The 20,520-nt window shown below is 32.6% G+C and overlaps 1 protein-coding gene across 1 annotated transcript in view; it reads left to right on the forward strand.

Annotated features, from left to right (window-relative positions):
* Positions 1-20,232, forward strand: part of LOC132759440 (uncharacterized) — a 70,512-nt gene extending 50,280 nt beyond the window's left edge. Inside the window, exon 3 of the mRNA XM_060751203.1 lies at positions 19,031-20,232. Within this exon, the coding sequence (XP_060607186.1) occupies positions 19,031-19,226 (196 nt within the window). The 3' untranslated portion in view covers positions 19,227-20,232. The remainder of the gene's footprint in view (positions 1-19,030) is intronic.
* Positions 20,233-20,520: the final 288 nt, after the last annotated feature.

The following is a 20,520-nucleotide window of genomic DNA, read 5'->3' on the forward strand; positions in this document are numbered from 1 at the left end:
TACGCAAAATAATTATGATGATGACGTTTTCCGTCAAAATTGTTTCCACTGCATAACGTTGCTCCCCTTATTTAATATTATTTATAATATTAACATAGCAAGAATTAATGAAAACTTATTTCATTGAAAATACATTAAAAATAATAATAATAATTATTATTATTAAAAAAAAAAAAAAAAAAAAAAAAAAAAAAAAAAAAAATTCTACTAAAACATTCCAATAATATTTACAATAGCAAAATAATTTATTAATAATAAAAATAATAATAGTAATAATCATAAATAACAATGGTAATAATAAATATTAATAATAATAATAATAATAATAATAATGATAATAATGATAACAACAATGGTAATTAATAATAATGGATAATAATAATAATAATAATTACAACAATAATAATAAAGAAAATAATAATAACCATGATGATAATAATAATCATAATAGGAAATACCCGTAACAATAATAATAAGGAAAAGAACAATAGTAATAAAAATAACAATAATGGTAATAATAATTATGATAATAATGATAATTTTAACAATATTGTTATAATTATCATTATTATCATAATTATTATTACCATTATTGTTATTTTTATTACTATTGTTCTTTTCCTTATTATTATTGTTACGGGTATTTCCTATTATGATTATTATTATCATCATGGTTTATTATTTTCTTTATTATTATTGTTTGTAATTATTATTATTATTATTATCATTATTATTATTACCATTGTTGTTATCATTATTATCATTATTATTATTATTATTATTAATATTATTATTACCATTGTTATTATGATTATTACTATTATTATTTTTATTATTATAAAATTATTTGCTATTGTAAATATTATTGGAATGTTTTAGTAGAAATTTTTTTTTTTTTTTTTTTTTTTTTTTTTAATAATAATAAATTATTATATTATTTTTAATGTATTTTCAATGAAATAAGTTTCATAATTCTTGCTATGTTAATATTATAAATAATATTACAATAAGGGGAGCAACGTTATGCAGTGGAACAATTTTGACGGAAAACGTCATCATCATAATTATTTTGCGTAATTTTTATTGTTGACGTCAACGACGTCATTTCCTGTATGCATAACATAGTTAAAGATAAGACATGTAAGAAGATAAATATGTGATTTATATAAAAATAAACAGTAACTCCTTGATAAAGAGGGGTTTAACCCCTCGAAACGTTGGAGATAGAAAAGTTTGTGTAGTTGATATTACAATATCAGTATCAAACATTACATGCAGATCTTGAAAACTTTCTTCATCTCTACAGTCATGTATGGTGAAGTCGGTAGAGCGGGTATGGGTATTATCAAACATGCGTGTATTGCCGAACACAATTTTCTTTTTCACCATAACCTTCTTAATATTCCTCTAATAAGCCAGTGACATAATAAACATGATGTCACTTCCTTTCCCGACATATCTGTTATATTTCTATCGTGATCCTTGACAAAGCAAAGATTTTCAAGACTAAATTACCACAACACTTGACTGTCAAAGTATGTACTCTGTAACAAATATTCAAATTTTAGATACCTGACGTCATTAGGTTATAATTGGTCTTGTGATTTCGATAAATCACATGTTTTTTGTTATTTGTGAAACTAATACATGTACTGTGATATGGGAAATAACTCCATATGTCACTTAGAAATTCATTTACTGAGTTATTTGCATGACAGTTAAATTTTGTCATGCGTGAATTACTGAACACAGTTCTTACATTATGATTAAAACCACACAGTTATGTTATAAATTTATCTAAAAACAATTATAGTAGTAAAATAGATAATTTTATACATCTAAATAAATAAATAAATAAAATAATAATTATTAAATAAATGAAATATTTTATCAATTATTAATCAATCGCCCGCCCATATCAAAATCTTTCCGCCCCAAAATAATTTATTTTCATTAAAAAAAAATTGTTCATTTCGCAGACGTCTGTGGACGAAAATTCGTCTGAAAATCGTGGTCGAATATTCGCGGGACGAACGCATAAAAATCAGACTGAGGTTTACAGCGTCTAGTGATCAAGATTTTAAATACGTTCGTTTTCGATCAGTAAAATTGTCAAAATGTTCGTCATATGTGAAATATATGATGCAGTAAACAAGAAAACTGCTTGTGATTGGTTTGGGTTTAGTTTTGATCAAAATCTGGGTGGAAATGATGCGACGTTCATCAATATATTCATACATTTCTGTTTTTTTCAGGTCTTAAAAGTGATGGATAAAATTAATTATAAATTATAAATTCCACCCACCCGCCCCAATTATTTCTTGAAACCTGGATGAGAGTCTAAAGATTAATTTTCTATGGCCTTAATGTATGTGTATTTCTGTTAATTGATTCATTCATTCTTTCATTCAACCAATCATTTTACTAATAGATAGAAAGATAAATAAATATATGAGTAAGTAGATAAATAAATAAATAAATAGCTCTAGTATGAGTGCAAGTACAGAAGTATAGCTGGAATTCCTTTTGAGTACAAATACTGTTAAGATCTTATGGTCAGCTGTTATTGAATAAAAATTAATTGATCTTTAAATCATTTAATATTTACACATTTGAACACTTAGTACATTGTTCAATAGTGAATACTTGTGAAATATATATTTCTTGCACAATAATAAAATGATATTGTTATAAATCGATCTATATTTCAAGTGAAGATTTACATTTTCTTAAACAGTTGGCAATACACGCATGTGTGTTCGGTATTACACACATATGGTCGGTAATAGAAGCAGTCAGGTCTAATATATGAAATGTCATAAATCTTTATATGTGTGTAGATAGGTGTTTCTTGCATGTAAATGTAAAAGAAAACTCATATTCATCAAATAACAATTAAAAATCGTGAGTACTTCGTGCATTACCTAATACTACTTACCTGTATTTCACCTAAAGTGTTCGGTATTATCCACACCCACTCTATTAGAAAAATGTAGCAATTGCACTGACAAGTGTAGAAAGGGAAACTACAATGTTGGCTCTTTGTAATTGAAGCATTTTAAATAATGTAGGAAGCACATAATACTTGACAATTTAAATACATTTTTATCTGTATATGGGCTAGTATGATGCTCTTTCTTGAAATGTTCTGTTCAAATCTTATAATTTGATGTAGCTTTAATAATATCAAAGGCATAAATTGTAATATATGTGTTGTTATACTGCACGCTGCATATATGCCTATGGTCTGAGTAAATATGTTTTAGTACATTGATATTAATATAAAGTACAGGTATATAACTTTTTTAGTATAACTTCTTGAGTTACTTCGTCTGTGCAATATTATTTACCCATGATATTAAATCAAGCTTAATGAACACACCTAATAAAATTAAGTTTAAACTTAAAAATGGATTATATAATAAAATGATGATAATAATAACTATTACTATTATTACCCACAACAAATATTTTTACAGGATTCCGTAATCATGGTACTGTCCGAGACAATTGATGTTCTGTCAAAAAGACTCTTGCACAAAACTTTTAATCAGTTCTTTTGTTTGCAAAGTTTGTTTTTTATCATTTTATTATAATTGAAGTAAGATTTAAACAAAACATAAGAACAAATAAATGGAATCATAGAATTGATATTGATCATCGAAAATTCCGCATTTTAGATAAAAGTACTTTTGTAGAATTGCGTTTTATTGCGATTACTTTGCAAGCTCAAGAAAAAAATATTTCAAGTGTATTTTATTTTGATAAATGCAATGAATAAATGGTAAAAATTAAGTTCCCTGAAGTGGATATTTTTAATATTTCTTATGAAATTTGGAATGTTTTAATTAATAAACTGGTAGTAGCGTACATTACAATAGGATAAATTTTACAACTAGGGTTGCTTCTTTCAGGTAGTAGTAACTCGCAAAGTATTTTGTTGCTGTTCAAAATATTTAACAATTGTCTCATATAAGGGTTCTACCTTTCGAAATCATCAAAATTTTAAAGTCCTATTAAGAAGATCGATTTTTTTCGAATTTCGATCTGTCAATTTCACAATTCTTATGAGAATCAGTGATTATGTTTACTTATACATGTACAAATGACTTCATATTGCACATATCTAACGTAAAATCATTTATCTGCAAGTTATATATTGTAATTTAAAATGTTCAGTTTGTACCTATACTTTTTAACAAATACATTAAAGCCATGATCATGGCAAGACATGAAACTGTTGCATTAATTTTCCATGAGTTATCTCTCTTTGTTACACTATTAATATAGGTTTGTTAAGTAATATTTTGTGTTTGGCATTTTTTTTGGTATTTTCCATGAGTTTTGTATCTTTGTTGCACTTATGAAATAGGTTTAATATTACCAGAAAAATATAATATAACAATTACAATGATTTATATAATCATTCATTATGCTTGGTTCATAATCAGTTTCTTTTTAGCTCACCTGTCACAAAGTGACACAGGGTAAGCTTTTGTGATCGCTTTTCGTCCGGCGTCCATAAACTTTTGCTTCAAGTGACATCTCCTCATAAACCACTAAGCCAATTTCATCCAAACTTCACAGGAATGTTCCTATGGTGGTCACCTTTAAAACTTGTTCAAAGAATTTAATTCCATGCAGAACTCTGGTTGCCATGGCAACCAATAGAAAAAACTTAAAATATCTTCTTTTAAAAAACCCAAAGAGGTAGAGCTTAGATATTTGGCATGAAACATCTTCTAGTGAGTGTCTATCAAGTTTGTTCAAATAAAAGCCCTGGGGTCAAAATTGGCCCCGCCCCGGGGGTCATTGATTTTCCCAATATGCATATAGTAAAAACTTATAAAATCTTCTTTTAAAGAACCCAAAGAGCAAGAGCTAAGATATTTAGCATGAAACATCTTCTAATGGGTGTCTACCAAGTTTGTTCAAATAAAAGCCCTAGGGTCAAAATTGGCCCTGCCCCGGGGGGCATTGATTTTCCCTATATGCATATAGTAAAAACTTATAAAATCTTCTTTTAAAGAACCCAAAGAGCTAGAGTTTAGATATTTAGCATGAAACATCTTCTAATGAGTGTCTATCAAGTTTGTTCAAATAAAAGCCCTGGGGTCAAAATTGGCCCCGCCCCAGGGGGTCATTGATTTTCCCTATATGCATATAGTAAAAACTTATAAAATATTCTTTTAAAGAACCCAAAGAGCTAGAGCTAAGATATTTAGCATGAAACATGTTCTAATGGGTGTCTACCAAATTTTTTCAAATAAGAGCCCTGGGGTCAAAATTTGCCCTGCCCCGGGGGTCTTTGATTTTCCTTATATTTGTAAAGCAAAAACTTTAAATTAAAAATTCTTTGAAAAAAAAACCAAATAGCTAGAGTTTAAATACTAAGCATGAAACATCTTGAGTGTCTACAAAGTTTGATCAAATAAAAGCCCTTGGGTCAAAATTGGCCCTGCCCCGGGGGTCATTGATTTTATTTAATTGTGTATAGCAAAAACTTATAAAATCTTCTTTGAAAAAACCCAAATAGCTAGAGTTAAGAAATCAAGCATGAAACATCTTCTAGTGAGTGTCTCCAAAGTTTGTTCAAATAAAAGCCCTGGGGTCAAAACTGGCCCCTCCCTAGGGGTGTCATTGCTTTTAACTATATGTGTATAGTTAAAACTTAAAAAATCTTTTTCTAAAAAACTCAACAAGCTAGACCTTAGATGTTTAGCGTGAAATATCTTCTAATGGGTGTCTACCAAGTTTGTTCAAATAAAAGCCCTGGGGTTTAAACTGGCCCCGCTCTGGGGGCCTATATACAGGTGAGCGACTTCAGGGCCATCATGGCCCTCTTGTTTTAGAAAGGGGTGTTTTAATATGATAAACCACAATATGATAAACCACAGATGCTTGGGGGTTAGATACTGCCCCCCAACATGATACCCCTGAGTAAACACTATAAAAAAATATTTTAATTTTTAAACACTAATGGGATATATGTTACAACTATAATACTGGTTTTCGAAAAAAATTTACATATATGAAAAAAAAAAGACTGTTTACCATCATGTATTGAGACTTGATCCCGGACAGGTGAATTGGTTGGGCCATTTTTCCTAACAGTTTTCTCAGCAATCACTTATCAGAGCCTCATGATATTTAGTACACAGCATAAACACATTGTCCCATACCATGGGATTTGATTTTAGGTCTGTCGCTCATCCACTTCATGTTTACTGACTTAGTTAAATTTGTAATAATGGTCAATGGTACGAATTTTTAGTAACAATTTTCTCGGCAACTACTTATTACAGCCTCTTGATATTTGGTTTACTGCATTGATATGATTTCAGGTATGTGGCTCATCCACTTTCCGTTTGCTGACCTAGTTAAATTTTCGGCATTAATTGTAAATGGAAGGAAATTTCCGTAACAGTTTCTCAGCAACTACATATCACAGCCTCTTGATATTTGGTTTTGTGAATGCATTAACACTTGCACGGTCCCAAGTTCAGGTCTATCCTTTATCCACTTCCTGTTTACAGACTTCGTTAAATGTTCGCATTAATGGTTAATAGTAGGAAATTTTTGTAACATTACAGCCTCATGAGTCATGTTATTTGGTATGCAAATGCAACCCAGCCATTTTTGTCTTTGACCCATTTTTATTGAAGTTTTATTCAAATTTGTACTTCGTCTTGTTAATTATGTCATTTTTAAAATTTTCATGATGTAAACACGCTACAGGGAGTGTATTTTTTTGAAACCTGTACTTTAAAGAAATGAAAAAAGAGGTATTTCTATACACTTGTTTGCATTCCTGTTGCTGTCGGCCAAATATACTTTACATTTGACACTAACCTTTAAATGACATTTAAGAATTTTATAAACCTGTTGCTTGTTTTTAAAAAGAAAAACACTTATCAGATTTATTCCTTTAGGTGAGCGATATAGGGCCATTATGGCCCTCTTGTTTATAAATGTAATCTATTGGACACAGCTTCATAGAAGATGGAGAGAAAAAAAGTTCTTAAGATATTATTTGTTCTTGTCCGATAGTTAAAACATATTAAGTTCACTTTTTAAATCTGAAGCAATTGAAATAATAATAATGAAAATAAAAAGAAAAAAAAAGAGTGACGTGAGTTAGTTTCGAACCATGATCTCCTGCATGGAATTCCACAGACTTTTCCACTGTAGTATAACAGACAGTGTTCATAGTCATGGAAGTATATGTATCTATATATAGTAAAGTAGTAAAAATAAATTTGACAGCAGCCGATAGATATTTACAACATTTCCATAGATTTAAACATTTTACAAAAAGCCTGGACTTTTTTCTTTTATGTTTTACCATATCACATAATACACTTAACGTGATCTGAAATTATTCGGTGTTAATTTCATTTTGTTGCGTAGATCCATGATTGAACTCAAAATTCCATGTTTATTTTTGCTGTACATGACAGTCAATATTTTTATTTGAAACTGATTATTTTACATACAGTAGAGTATTAATTAATACCAATAGGTAGTCTTAATTGCATAAATGTTATAAAATATGGTTCTGCAACATGTTTTTATGCCACTGCATCACCTGTGTGTGTGTGTTTGTTTGTTTGTGTGCGTGTGTGTTATATAGATTATATAGTGAACTTAAAAATCTTCTTGTGAAAAACCACTAGTCCAATTTCAAACAAACTTGGCAGGATTGATCCTTGGGTGAAGGGCTTCCAAAGTTGTTCAAAGAATTTCATTCCATGCAGAAATCTGGTTGCCATTGCAACCAAAAGGAATTATTTGAATGTAAAAAATCTTCTTGTAAAGACCCAAAAGGCCTAGAGCTTAGATATTTTGCATAAGACATTGTCTGGTAGACCTCTACCAAGATTGTTCAAATTATAGGCCTGGGGTTAAAATCGGCCCCGCCCCGGGGGTCAATGATTTTCACTATATGTACATATAGTAAAAACTTTAAATACCATCTTGTAAAGACCCAAAAGGCCTAGAGCTTATATATTTTGCATAAGGTATTGTCTGGTAGACCTATACCCAGATTGTTCAAATTATAGCCCTGGGGTCAAAATCAGCCTTGCCCTGGGGGTCATTGGTTTTCCTTATATGTATATAGTAAAAACTTATAGTAAAAACTTAAAAAAAATTTCTTCTAGCAATTGACAAATGCTAGAGGTTAGATATTTTGCATGAAACATTGTGAAGTGAACTTCTAGCAAGATTGTTCAAATTATAGCCCTGGGGTCAAAATTGCCCCGCCCTGGGGGTCATTGATTTTTAATATATACATATAGTAAAAAATTAAAAAATCCTATTGTCTGAAGGTACAAGGCTTAGAGCTTTGATATTTGTTAAATGATGTCATCTATAGGTACTCTACCAAAGTTGTTCAATTTTTGCCTGAAGTGTCAAAATTAGCCCCGCCGCGGGGCCATAGGTTTTCCTTATATGTATAAAGTAAAAACTAAAAAGTTCATCTTCTCTAAATTTACAAAGGCTAGAGTTAAGATATTTTGCATGAAACATTATGTAGTGAATCTCTAGCAAGATTGTACAAATTATAGCCCTGGGGTCAAAATTGGCCCCACCCCCAGGGGTCATTGATTTTCACTATGTACATATAGTAAAAAATTCAAAAATCTTCTAGTCTGAAGGTAGAAGGCTTAGAGCTTTGATATTTGGTATATAATATCATCTATGGGTCCTGTACTAAAGTTGTTTTAATTATGCCCCTAGTGTTAAAATTGCCCTGCCCCAGAGGCGATAGTTTTCCTTATATGTATAAAGTAAAAACTTGAAAAATCTTCTTCTCTGAATTGAAAAATCTTCTTCTCTGATTTGACAAAGGCTAGAAGATAAATATATGGCATGAGACATTGCGAAGTGAACCTTTACCAAGTTTGTTCAAATTATAGCCCTGGGGTCAAATTTGGTTCCGGGGGTCATTGATTTTCATTATGTACATATAGTAAAAAAAATAAAAAATATTTTTGTCTGAAGGTACAGGGCATAGAGCTTTGATGTTTGCTATATAATATCATCTATAGGTCCTCTACCAAAGTTGTTCAAATTTTTCCCCTGGTGTCAAAATTGGCCCTGCCTGGGGTCAGTGATTCTCATTATGTACACATAGTAAAAACAGAAAAGAAAACAAATGTTTTCTGAATGGGAGAAAGCTACAGCTTAGATATTTGACTTGAAATGTTGTTTGGTGGACCTGTATCAAGATTGTTTTGAATTAAACCCTTGGGTCCAAAATTTTGCCTTGCCCAAGGGGACAGTGACCTTAATGGCACAAGTCCCATAACTCTGATTTGCTTTTTTGCATAATTATGCCCCTTGTTCTACTTAGAAATCCTTGGTTAAGTTTTTGCGTGTAAGCTGGTATCTCCATAACTACTGAAGGGAATTGGTTGAAACTTCACACACTTGTTCTCTGTAATTATCTTACATTGATTGGCACAAGTCCCATAACTCTTGATTTGTTTCTTTCATAATTATGCCCCTTTTTGGTCTTAGAAATTTTTGGTAAAGGTTTTGCTTGTGCGCTGGTATCTCCATAACTACTGAAGGGTTTGTGCCTTTTTTGGGACAATTTTATGCATTCATAATAATAAAGCAGTGATTTATTCGATAAAACATTTTAATAGCAATCCTTTGTACCTTTTCGGACAATTTTATGTATTCATAAAGGTAAGCATTATTATACTCAATGAAAAAGACTTGTGACAACTTTTTAAATGGTCGAGCGTTACTGTCCTCTGACCGTTCTTGTTATTTTTAAGGTTGGTCCAGACTACTCCTCTTTTTACCACTAATGCAATTTAAATGAAACTTTACAAGGTAAAAAACTTGCGCATATAGCATGGGTTTTCCTGATTTTTGTCCCAGTTATGGCCCTTGTATGAAAAGGGTGTTATTAAAGTTTGTCCGGACTACTCCTCATGCAATTTAAATGAAACTTTACATGATTGATTGGTAGGTAAATTACTTTTGCATAAGACAAAAATTTTTCGCTTGAATGATTCTTTTTGCTGAGTTATAGAGACCTTGAATTAAAAGGGTGCCTTTTTTGCTTGCCAGCTACACAGAAGTTTGTCTGGACTAATCCTCAGAAACTGCTGCTGCAATTTCATCAAAACATAAGGGGAATGATCAATTCCATGTCTAGTCTTGCATCTCATCAACATTTTTTGGTTCATTGTTTTTTGTCAGAGTTTTTGCCCTTTCATAATTTTAATTTTGAAATTTGTCCAGACTACTTCGGTAATACTACATATGAACTTTCAATGAAACATTACAGGATTTATTGATAGCTCAAATTTTTGTGCATATTACACAGGTTTTTAAGTTGAATGATTTTTTGCTGAGTTATGGCTATCATGAGGCGACACATGTCATCACTGATGGCCCTTGTATGTCAAAGTATTCTTTTGGGGGCATATTGTCACTTTTCAGTGACAGCTCTTTGATATTTGCTATATATGCTATAGGTCCTCTACCAAACTTGTTCAAAGTGTTCCCCTAGTGTCAAAATAGACCCTTACATAAATAACAGCCTGTCTTAGTGTGTGCCCTTTAGGCAATTTTGTTTCAAGAGTTACCTCCTCTTTAGTTTTAGAATTTTGCTTTTAAAAATGTTATATTCTGCTTACAACTAGGGATGTTTAAAGATTTTCTGTGTGTGGTGGTCCCTAAAAAACTGTTTCCTGAGATCAAAAGAACTTTGGACATTTCCAACAAATTTACTTAAAACAAAGAAAAGTTTTAACATTAGTATGATATATATTTATCCTGACAAAATTGGACCTTTTTATGCTCCCCGAAGGGTGAGCGGGGATATAGTCGCTGCTTTGTCCATCCATCTGTCTCTTGTCCGGGACATAACTCTGTGCACAAGCAGGGCTCGACACTAACGATGGTCCGTTAGCCCGAGGCTACCAATTTTCCCCAAGGACTACCCGAGTTTCCAAGCTGGGTATCCCGTCGGGCTACTCAAAATTTCAGTGACCTGATGTCTCTAAAAGTCTAAATTCACTAAAAATAATTTATAAAATAACATATTTTGAGGCTATGATTCAAAGCGAAAGATAAATTCATCTTACTAGTAAATAATTAGCCGTTGGGTCACTAGTGTCAGTCACAGCAGACGCATAATAGATTCTATTTAATCTCTATAAAGTTGCGAAAAGTGAAACCGGAAGTCCAACTTAATTGCCGATTTTTCCAGCCTACTTCAATAGAATTCTTTGTCTATTAAACATTTCAATGAAAATATTTGCTCATATTGGAACCTATTCAAGGGTTTAAACTTAAAAGAATATGATTTGTTGATTGATGTAAGTCACACTGACTATGATAACCAAAATAAACGTGTTGTCTGAAATAGATCTGATTTCGGATGTAATTTATTCGGATATGAAATTATTGATTGGGAAAAAATCTCTTTATAAAAAAGAGAAGAAAAATGTTTAAATCTCTTTAAAAAGAGAAAAGAAAATATTCTAAAGTATTTGTAATTTTCTTTGCCATAACTTCACAATGTTGTAAGCACTTCTTAATCATGTACAAGCAAATGTAAGCAATAATGCCAATACATGTATATGAAGAAAAAAAATGTTAACAAATACTAATACCCTAGGCATAAAAAACTAAGGCAATATAGTTTGATTAAATGGCTTTACATTTCTAATTTCGTGTTTAAATCAGAACAACAGATTATTAATCTAATGTCCCTATTTAAATCTTCTGACAGTTAAATAACTGAATTACTAGCACTAGTAAAAGTTTGTTATTCTGATATTTTGTTGTTTTATGTCTGACAAAATAAGTTTGTAGAATAAATCAATTAGAGTAAAGACAAACATATTTTGTTCTTGTCCAAGCTTTTTACTTCTGTTTTGAATTTAAAAACACATCTAAAAGGTCATACATTATCTATACCTGAAAGTAGATTTGTAAGCTCTATTGAAATATTTTTTTTATACAAAAGCCAGGTATTACATAAATTTAAAACTGACATACTTATTTAGCTCATATTGCCAATAAATATTCTCCCCTTCCCTATAAGCTGTCAATAATATAAGCTGAGCTGATTGCCTAGCAATTTTATTTGCAACACACCTTAGTAATTCCTGGCTAGAACCCTTTCAAAACCTATTGACTTTTGTAGCCGGAACCTACATCTCATGCAGAATAAAGCTTACAAACTTTTACTAGATCTTATATGATTTATCTATTGGTGATTTTTTCCAATAAATTTGAAGAGATCTCATGCTATTGTTTTCTTATCTTCAGATACATACACTCAAAATGCATTTAAATAGAATAAGAAACATTTTTTTATGTTTTAAAATGAGGACTACCTAGATTTGCCAAGGACTACCTGATCCTCAAAGTAGGTAGTCCTTCTGACTACCCCGTAAAAAAGTTAGTGTCAAGCCCTGACAAGAACCCTAACTGTGCCTTACCTATATTTGGAGTTATTGCCCTTTGTTCATTTTTACACTTTGAACTTTGTCCTGGACTATCAAAGATATCAACATGAAACTTTGTAGGTAGATAGATCTCATTGAGTAGAAGTGCAGTGCAAAGAACAATATCTCTGCCTTGCCTGAGTTTGGAATTATTGCACTTTGAACTCTGTCTGGGACATAACTTTAAACTTTAAAAGGTATACTTTTCTGTGTCCAAAACCTATTTTGGTAGCATCACCCGGTTCAACAGGCTCTTGTTATTATCTGTTGTATAAACATATTTTTGTGTCGCCTTGTCAGAAAAGGGCAACATATTGAGGTTACTTTTGGTGGGGGTGTCAGCGTCATTGTCGGCGGCAGTGGGACAACTTAGGCTTGTCGAAGCATAACTCAGTTACTATAAGTCGGATTGAGTCCAAACTTGGTATGCATGCTTCTTTCAATGACCCAAAGTACTTTATTTTCATACTTTATTTTTGTCCAGGCCATTTCTCCTAAACTATAAAAGCTGTGGACTTCATAGGATGATAGATCTTAATGAGAAGGAGTGCATTGCAAAAAAACTAGTATTCTGCACTTCTTATTTTTTGAGTTATTGCCCTTTGTTAAGTTTCATATTTCATTTTTGTCCGGGCCATTTACAAAAACTATTAAATCTATGGACATGAAACTTCATAGGATGAAAGATCTCATTCAGATGAAGTGCAGTGCAAAAAATGGTACTCTGTACTCCATGATTTTTGAGTTATTGCCCTTTGTTAATTTTCATACTTTATTTTTGTCCTGGCCGTTTCACCTAGACTTTATAAATTATAAGCTATGGGCTTGAAACTTCATTGGATGATAGATCTCATTCAGATGAAGTGCAGTGCAAAAAATGGTACTCTGTACTTCATGATTTTAGAGTTATTTCCCTTTGTTAAATTATAATACTTTTTTTTGGGTAGGGGCAAATTCCCCTAATTTTAAAAACTTTTTGATTTGAATTTTTCATAGGTTGTTTAGATCTCATTGGGGAAATAAGATTTGGGATCTGCACTTCATGATTTTTGGGGTTTTTCCCCTTTTTTTAATTTTCTTACTAATGGGTTTTCCCCAGAGAAATTTGGTTTACAAAATAATTTTGATTGACCCCAAAAATTGGTATGTAAGCTTTTTCATTGACCTTAAGTGCTTTGCTTAAGAACCCTTTCACAAAAGGCCGATTTTTTAAAAACCCTTTTTTTCTTTGGTTTTTTTATTTTTTTGTTTAATGTAAATTTTTAGGAATCCTGATGAAAATTTTTTACAATCATTTTCAAACCCCACAAAATTTTTCGGGGTTACATGCTAAAATTTTAAAATTGTAAGAGCAGTTTTTATAAAAAACCCATATTTAATTGACGGGCTTATACTTTTTCACAAGGGAACACATCGGAATTTAGCGGGAGTTCTGGGTCCTTATGGGCATGGGAACGAATCCCATTACTATGATACAAAAACCACAAACTTAAAAGATTGGGTTCTTTTTCATTCTTCCACAGGGGCAAAATTTGGGAAGGGCCTTTTGCCCTTCAAAAGTTCCGGGGATTTCGGGTTTGGGTTTGCAATCTTTGATCATGGTTTGGTAGCCCCCTTCCGGTTTTTCCGGGCCCCCTTTTTTGTCCACAAAAGGGACCCGCAATAACACAAAAAGGGTACTGAAAAATTTTTTTAAAATTTTTGGAATATGTTTAGTTTGGAAGTAGGGAAATTTATAAACGCCCTTTTTGTTTTTTTCCCTTATTTTAAAAATTCGGGTTTTGGGCTATCAGACTTTCCGAAATACGTCGGTTTGACGGACATGTCCAATAAATTTTGATTAGGTTCGACGATTTTTTGCCGGGTTGCACTGGTGCAAACCCGGGTTATAGTATGGTGAATGTTGGGCAGTGGGCGGGCTGGGAAAAATTTTCGTAACAGTTTTCTCAGCAACTACTTATCACAGCCTTTTGATATTTGGTATACAGCATCAACACGTGGTCCCATACTGTGGGATTCGATTTCAGGTCTGTCGCTCATCTACTTCCTGTTTGCCGACTTAGTTAAATTTTCAACATTAATGGTCAATAGTAAGAAATTTTCGTAACAGTTTTCTCAACAACTACTTATCACAGCCTTTTGATATTTGGTATACAGCATCAGCACATGGTATCATATCGTGGGATTCGATTTCAGGTCTGTCGCTCATTCCATTCCTGTTTGCCGACTTAGTTAAATTTTCAACATTAATGGTCAATAGTAAGAAATTTTCGTAACAGTTTTCTCAACAACTACTTATCACAGCCTTTTGATATTTGGAATACAGCATCAGTACATGGTATCATATCGTGGGATTCGATTTCAGGTCTGTCGCTCATCCACTTCCTGTTTGCCGACTTAGTTAAATTTTCAACATTAATGGTCAATAGTAAGAAATTTTCGTAACAGTTTTCTCAACAACTACTTATCACAGCCTTTTGATATTTGGTATACAGCATCAGCACATGGTATCATATCGTGGGATTCGATTTCAGGTCTGTCGCTCATCCACTTCCTGTTTGCCGATTTAGTTAAATTTTGACATAATTAATGATCAATAGATAGTAGGAAATTTTCTTAACAGTTTTCTCAACAACTTCACAGCCTCTTGATATGTGGTTCACAGCATTTACATGACTGGTCCCATATTGTGGGATTCCATTTCAGGTCTGATGCTCATTCTTTTCAGGTTTACCAACTAAGTTAAATTTTCAACATCAATGGTCAGACAGTGGTAGAAAATTTAAGTAACATCACAGCCTCATGATATTTTGTACACATATGCAACCCGGCCTTTTCTGTCTTTGACCCATTTTTTATTCCGGATTGGTCTGACCGTCCGGCTTTTTAACCAGGTTTTCCTCTTAAACATGTTTTCCGAAGGAAAAAACTGGTAATTAGATTGAGGTATGGCAGGCGGGCGGGCGTAAACAATTCCTTCTGTGCGCAATTCCTCATACATTTCTCAACAGATTTTGACCTTTTGACCAAACTTTCATAGAAGCTTTGTTATCAAGTGCCCTGGCGCATATTGTTGGGGTTTTGTGATTGGATAATATTTGACCTAATTATGGCCCTTTGTTTTTTTCCCTGTAAATAGAATATATAGTAAACAATTTCTTCTGAGTGCAATTCCTCCTACATTTTTCAACGGATTTTGACCAAACTTTCACGGAAGCTTTGTCATTAAGTGCCCTGATGCATATTTTTGGGGTTTGTGATTGCATAATTTTTTACCTAATTATGGCCCTTTGTTTTCTTTGTACAGAATATATAGTGAACAATTTCTTCTGTTGCGCAACTCCTTCTACATTTCTCAAGGGATTTTGTTCAAGCTTTCACCTTCAAGTGCCCTGATGCATATTGTCAGGATTTTGTGATTGGATAAGTTTTGACCTAATTATGGCCCTTATTATGTTTTTTCCATAAAATTTAATTATTAGTGTAGTATATCCTTTTAATCACAACAAACTTTATTAAGTTATAAACAAGAAACTCTTTAGGTTGTTGCATGCCTGCCAGCTCATCTGCCTGCTTTTTGGTCCTGTAATGTCAAAGTCATTGTTGCTTAAAATAGAAAATCTGTTTCCAGTCAGGTCACTGTTACTAAAAATAGAAAATAGGTTTCCAGTCAATAAACTAGTTCGGAATAAGATATTTTTATGAAATTTGATGTAAAGCAAGTTTTTATAAAGACCTCACTGGGGATGGCTTTTTGGCCCCCATAGGGTCAAGATTACAGTTACTAAAAATAGAAAATTCATTATTAATGATGTACATTGCACATAGTTACATTGTTTGTTGCTTCTATTTGTATTTCAACTACAACATATTTATCTACAATGGTGATAATGCCATGTTTCTTATATCCAAGTGGCATGTATACAAAATGGCATCGTTTAAGGTGCTAAACCTGGGAAAAATTGAAAATCTAGGCCAGAGGAGCGTGCAGAACAGCAGTAAAAGGATGAAAAGAATAGACCTGAGACAAAATTTAATGAAAAATGGAAGCAGAAACGTGGATCGTTGGTGTATGACAGGGAGGAGGTGAAAATGTGCTGTACGAAATGTGCCGATTTTTACGGTGAAAAAATTAAAACCGAAAAGTGTCTTGGAAATACAAACACAAGTTTTCTTTTGATTTTGATTAATTTCGTTTGGTCTGACAGATTTCGTTTCGGTCCGACAGATTTTCATGGTTTGTCAGACCGAATGTCTGACACTTTCAGAAAGACTGGCTATGGCAACAAAAAGACTGTAATTATGGCAAATTTTACTTATTAACTGGATCCAGTGATAATGCAAAAAGTACTGGAAATATTTTTATGAAACTTGAAATATGGGTAGATGGCAGTCTGGAGATTATGCACGTCTTTTTTCTTTTCTTCCTATGTTGAAAAAATTGGTTGCCTTGGCAACAAATAGGATTAAAACATGGCAAATATAACAATATTTGTGATTAGTCAAAAAGAGTTGAAAATTTTTATTGTGCCCCCACTATAGGGAGGGGGGGAGGGGGCATTTAGATTTACCCTTGTCTGTCCGTCTGTCCATCTGCACTCACAGGACAGTAATTATGTGGCTAGAGGGAAAATAGGTAACTGTTCTTGCTCTTTGATGTCATTCATTCCGTAATGCTTTTATGTGGCTATTTTCTTTTGTGTGGCTAAAAAGAACAATAGAGAGAACAATAGAGTAGCCACATTATTACTCTCCTGTTAGAACGTCCGTCCTTCCATTCTCTTTTTGTGTCGCACATAGCTTAAAAAGTAATTGACCTAGAGTCATGAAACCTTACAGGAATGTTGATCAGCATGTGTAATTGTGCACCTGGATATTTTCGTGTGGATATTTTTAGAGTTATTGCCCTTGACTCAGTAAAAATTTCCAATTTTCAACTTGTGTCGCACGTAACTCAAGATTTATTTGACCTACAGTCTTGAAACCTTACAGGAAAGTTGATCAGCATGTGTAGTTGTGCACCTGGGTATTTTTGTGTGGATATATTTAGTATTTTTAGAGTTATTGCCCTTGAATTAGTAAACATTTCCAACTTTCAACTTGTGTCGCACGTAACTCAAAAAGTATTTGACCTAGAGTCATGAAACCTTACAAGAATGTTGATCAGCATGTGTAGTTGTGCACCTGGGTATTTTCATGTGGATATTTTTAGTATTTTTAGAGTTATTGCCCTTGACTTAGTAAGAATTTACAATATTCAACTTGTGTTGCACATAACTCAAAAAGTATTTGACCTGTAGGCCTGAAAGTTTACAAGAATGTTGGTCAGCATGTGTACTCATTTATTTATTCAGTATTTGTAGTATTTGCCCTTTACTTAATAAAAGATTTTTAGTTTTCAACTTTGGCATATGTAGCCAAAAAAAAAAAAAAAAATTTGACCTAGAGACACAAGATTGACAAATCGGTTGAGTGTGGGGGCACCCGTGACCTATAGACACATTTCTAGTGAAACTTAAAATATGGATAGATAGCAGTATGGAAATTATACACATCATTTTAATCTTGACTATAGGGAGTATATTGAGAGCTGTCATACTTAACAAATGTCGTCAAGCTCATCAAGATTTCTGATTCTAGTTTTTAGGCTTTTTCACTGTAAGTTCTTTATTTCTTAAGGTATTTATTTCAAACTTCAAATATAAGTTCCTGGTCATGAACCTTATCATATGTGACAAGGTTTAAACTCTAGCACAAAAATTATCAGAATTGCTTCCCTTGAACTTAGAATTTTCATGAAAAAAAATGTTTTTTTTTAATAACTTCTTTATTTCTTAATGTATCTTCTTCAAACTTCATATATATGTTTCTTATTATCACTCAAATCATTTGTGAGAAGCTTCATTACTCTAGCAAGACTATTTTTAGAAATATGTCCCCCTTGAACTTAGATTTTTTTTCGAGAAATTGGTATATTTTACTCAACTTATTCATACCTTATAGAATTTACTTCAAACTCCCACATCATAATTATGACAAGGTTTTTAAATCTAGCATCCATACTTCCAGAATTATCTCCTCCTTAAGCTTTGAATTTTTTCTTATTCATTCTTTTAACTTTCTTTGACTTCAAATTCAAAATAAACATTCATTATCAACACCTTCATTACTAATTGTTTCTTTGTTACACTCACATCATGTATGTCTTGCATCTTTATTTCAAGAGTTATCTCCTCTTAAAGAATTTTGCTTTTAAAAAATGTTATATTTTGGTAACAGGGATGTTTAAAAAATTAACTTTAGAGTGTCCTTCAGTTTGTCTGTCTGTCTGTTCATAAAAACTGTTTCCTGTGATCACTTTTAAAGAACTTTTCCAACAAATTTACTTAAAATAGAGAAAAATTGAAACATTAGTGAATGGCCAATGGCCCTGCAGAATGTTGCAGGGGCTTAACCGGTAGGGGACTTATAGATTGCTTGCAATACTATGATAATTGCTTGTTCATAAATCATTTTTATAACAGAATATTTTTGCCCTGTGATTTCAGGTTAGAGTCTTTACATTTAGGCTGGACAGGGCTACATCGACATAGTATTGTATATTTATGCCTGTGTTTACCACCTAATCTACAGAAACTTAACATCAGTGGATGTCGGGAAAATATCACAGATGATGGTATGAGTACAGTACAGTACAGCTTAAGCGATTTTTTCACTTTCCACTTTGTCAATGCGGACACTTAACTACGACTGGAAAATCGCGGACGACATACTTTGGTCAGTCACAGTGGCACTTCATCGCGGACGGTTAAAAAAAATCGTCGCAATCCCTCGAGGAAAATCACAGAGATTCGCTGTGATCAATATTGCATATAAATGTTCACGTAATGTACAATGTAGTCTTGTTAAAAAAAGTCAGTAACACTTAACTTTTGCTTAAATAACATTGTCAAATATGTATAAAAGGCGGTAGTTTTGAAGTTTCTTTTGTAAATAAAATGAAAAAAGTAAAACAGGAAGTCAAATATACGAGTAACTTTTGGTAACAAAATTGTGACAATATCCTGCAGCATGAATTTTACCTGATGGGGTGATGAGCGTAGAGTCACAACTGTCACAAGGACATTGCGGTGACAATCCACCCTTAAAAAAATCGCGGGAATCGGTGGGAAAAATTGTTAAGGCTGTACTGTACATTATAACCTTGCCTAGTTTTATTTTTGTGTTATAGGAAAATGGCCATCAGAGAGACTGTAATCATTATGTACTGTTCTGAGGTCTGATGTTTTTATGCTGCCCGAAAAATTTCGGGGAGCATATAGTCGGCGCCTTGTCCGTCTGTCCATCCGTATGAACCCAGAGGTACTTGTGTGACTTGGAGAACAATGGGTAACAGTAAATTCTCTTTGATCCTATTCATTCCGTTTTTACTTTTGTGTCTTTTTTTAAGCCTTGTGTGACTAAAAATGGCCAAAAAGATCAAGGAAAAGTCACAGAAGTACCATTTTGTGGGTACGTCCGTCTGTTGTCTTGTTTTGAGCATAACTTGAAAACCCTTGGAGATAAATTGTTTAAACTTCATACAGTGGTAGAGGGCATTGAGGGGTAGTGCAGTGTCAAAGAACCATAACTCTATTTTGCCCGGTTTTTGAATTATTTCCCCTTATAGAAAAATCTTGTCCGGGACATAACTCTAAAACTATAAGAGATATCAACATGAAACTTTTGTAGGTGAATAGATCGCAATAGGTAGATGTGCATGGCATAAGAACAAAAACTCTTTTTTTTCCTAATTTTGGAGTTATTGCCCTTTGTTAATTTTAACACTTTGAACTCATTGAGTAGAAGTGCAGTGCAAAAGAACCATAACTCTGTTAAGCCTCATTTTTAGCTCGACTATACGAAGTATATGGAGAGCTAGCTGTCCTACTCGCCCGGCGTCGGCGTCCACGTCCGCGTCCAGATTTCAGATTAAAGTTTTGGTGCAGTAAAATATTTTTTTTCACTATAACTTTGTCATTTCTTAAAGTATCAACTT

The sequence above is a fragment of the Ruditapes philippinarum genome, unplaced genomic scaffold, assembly GCF_026571515.1.
Source record: "Ruditapes philippinarum isolate M1 unplaced genomic scaffold, ASM2657151v2 ctg3242_1_1_1_1, whole genome shotgun sequence".
Classification (NCBI taxonomy): Eukaryota; Metazoa; Mollusca; class Bivalvia; order Venerida; family Veneridae; genus Ruditapes; species Ruditapes philippinarum.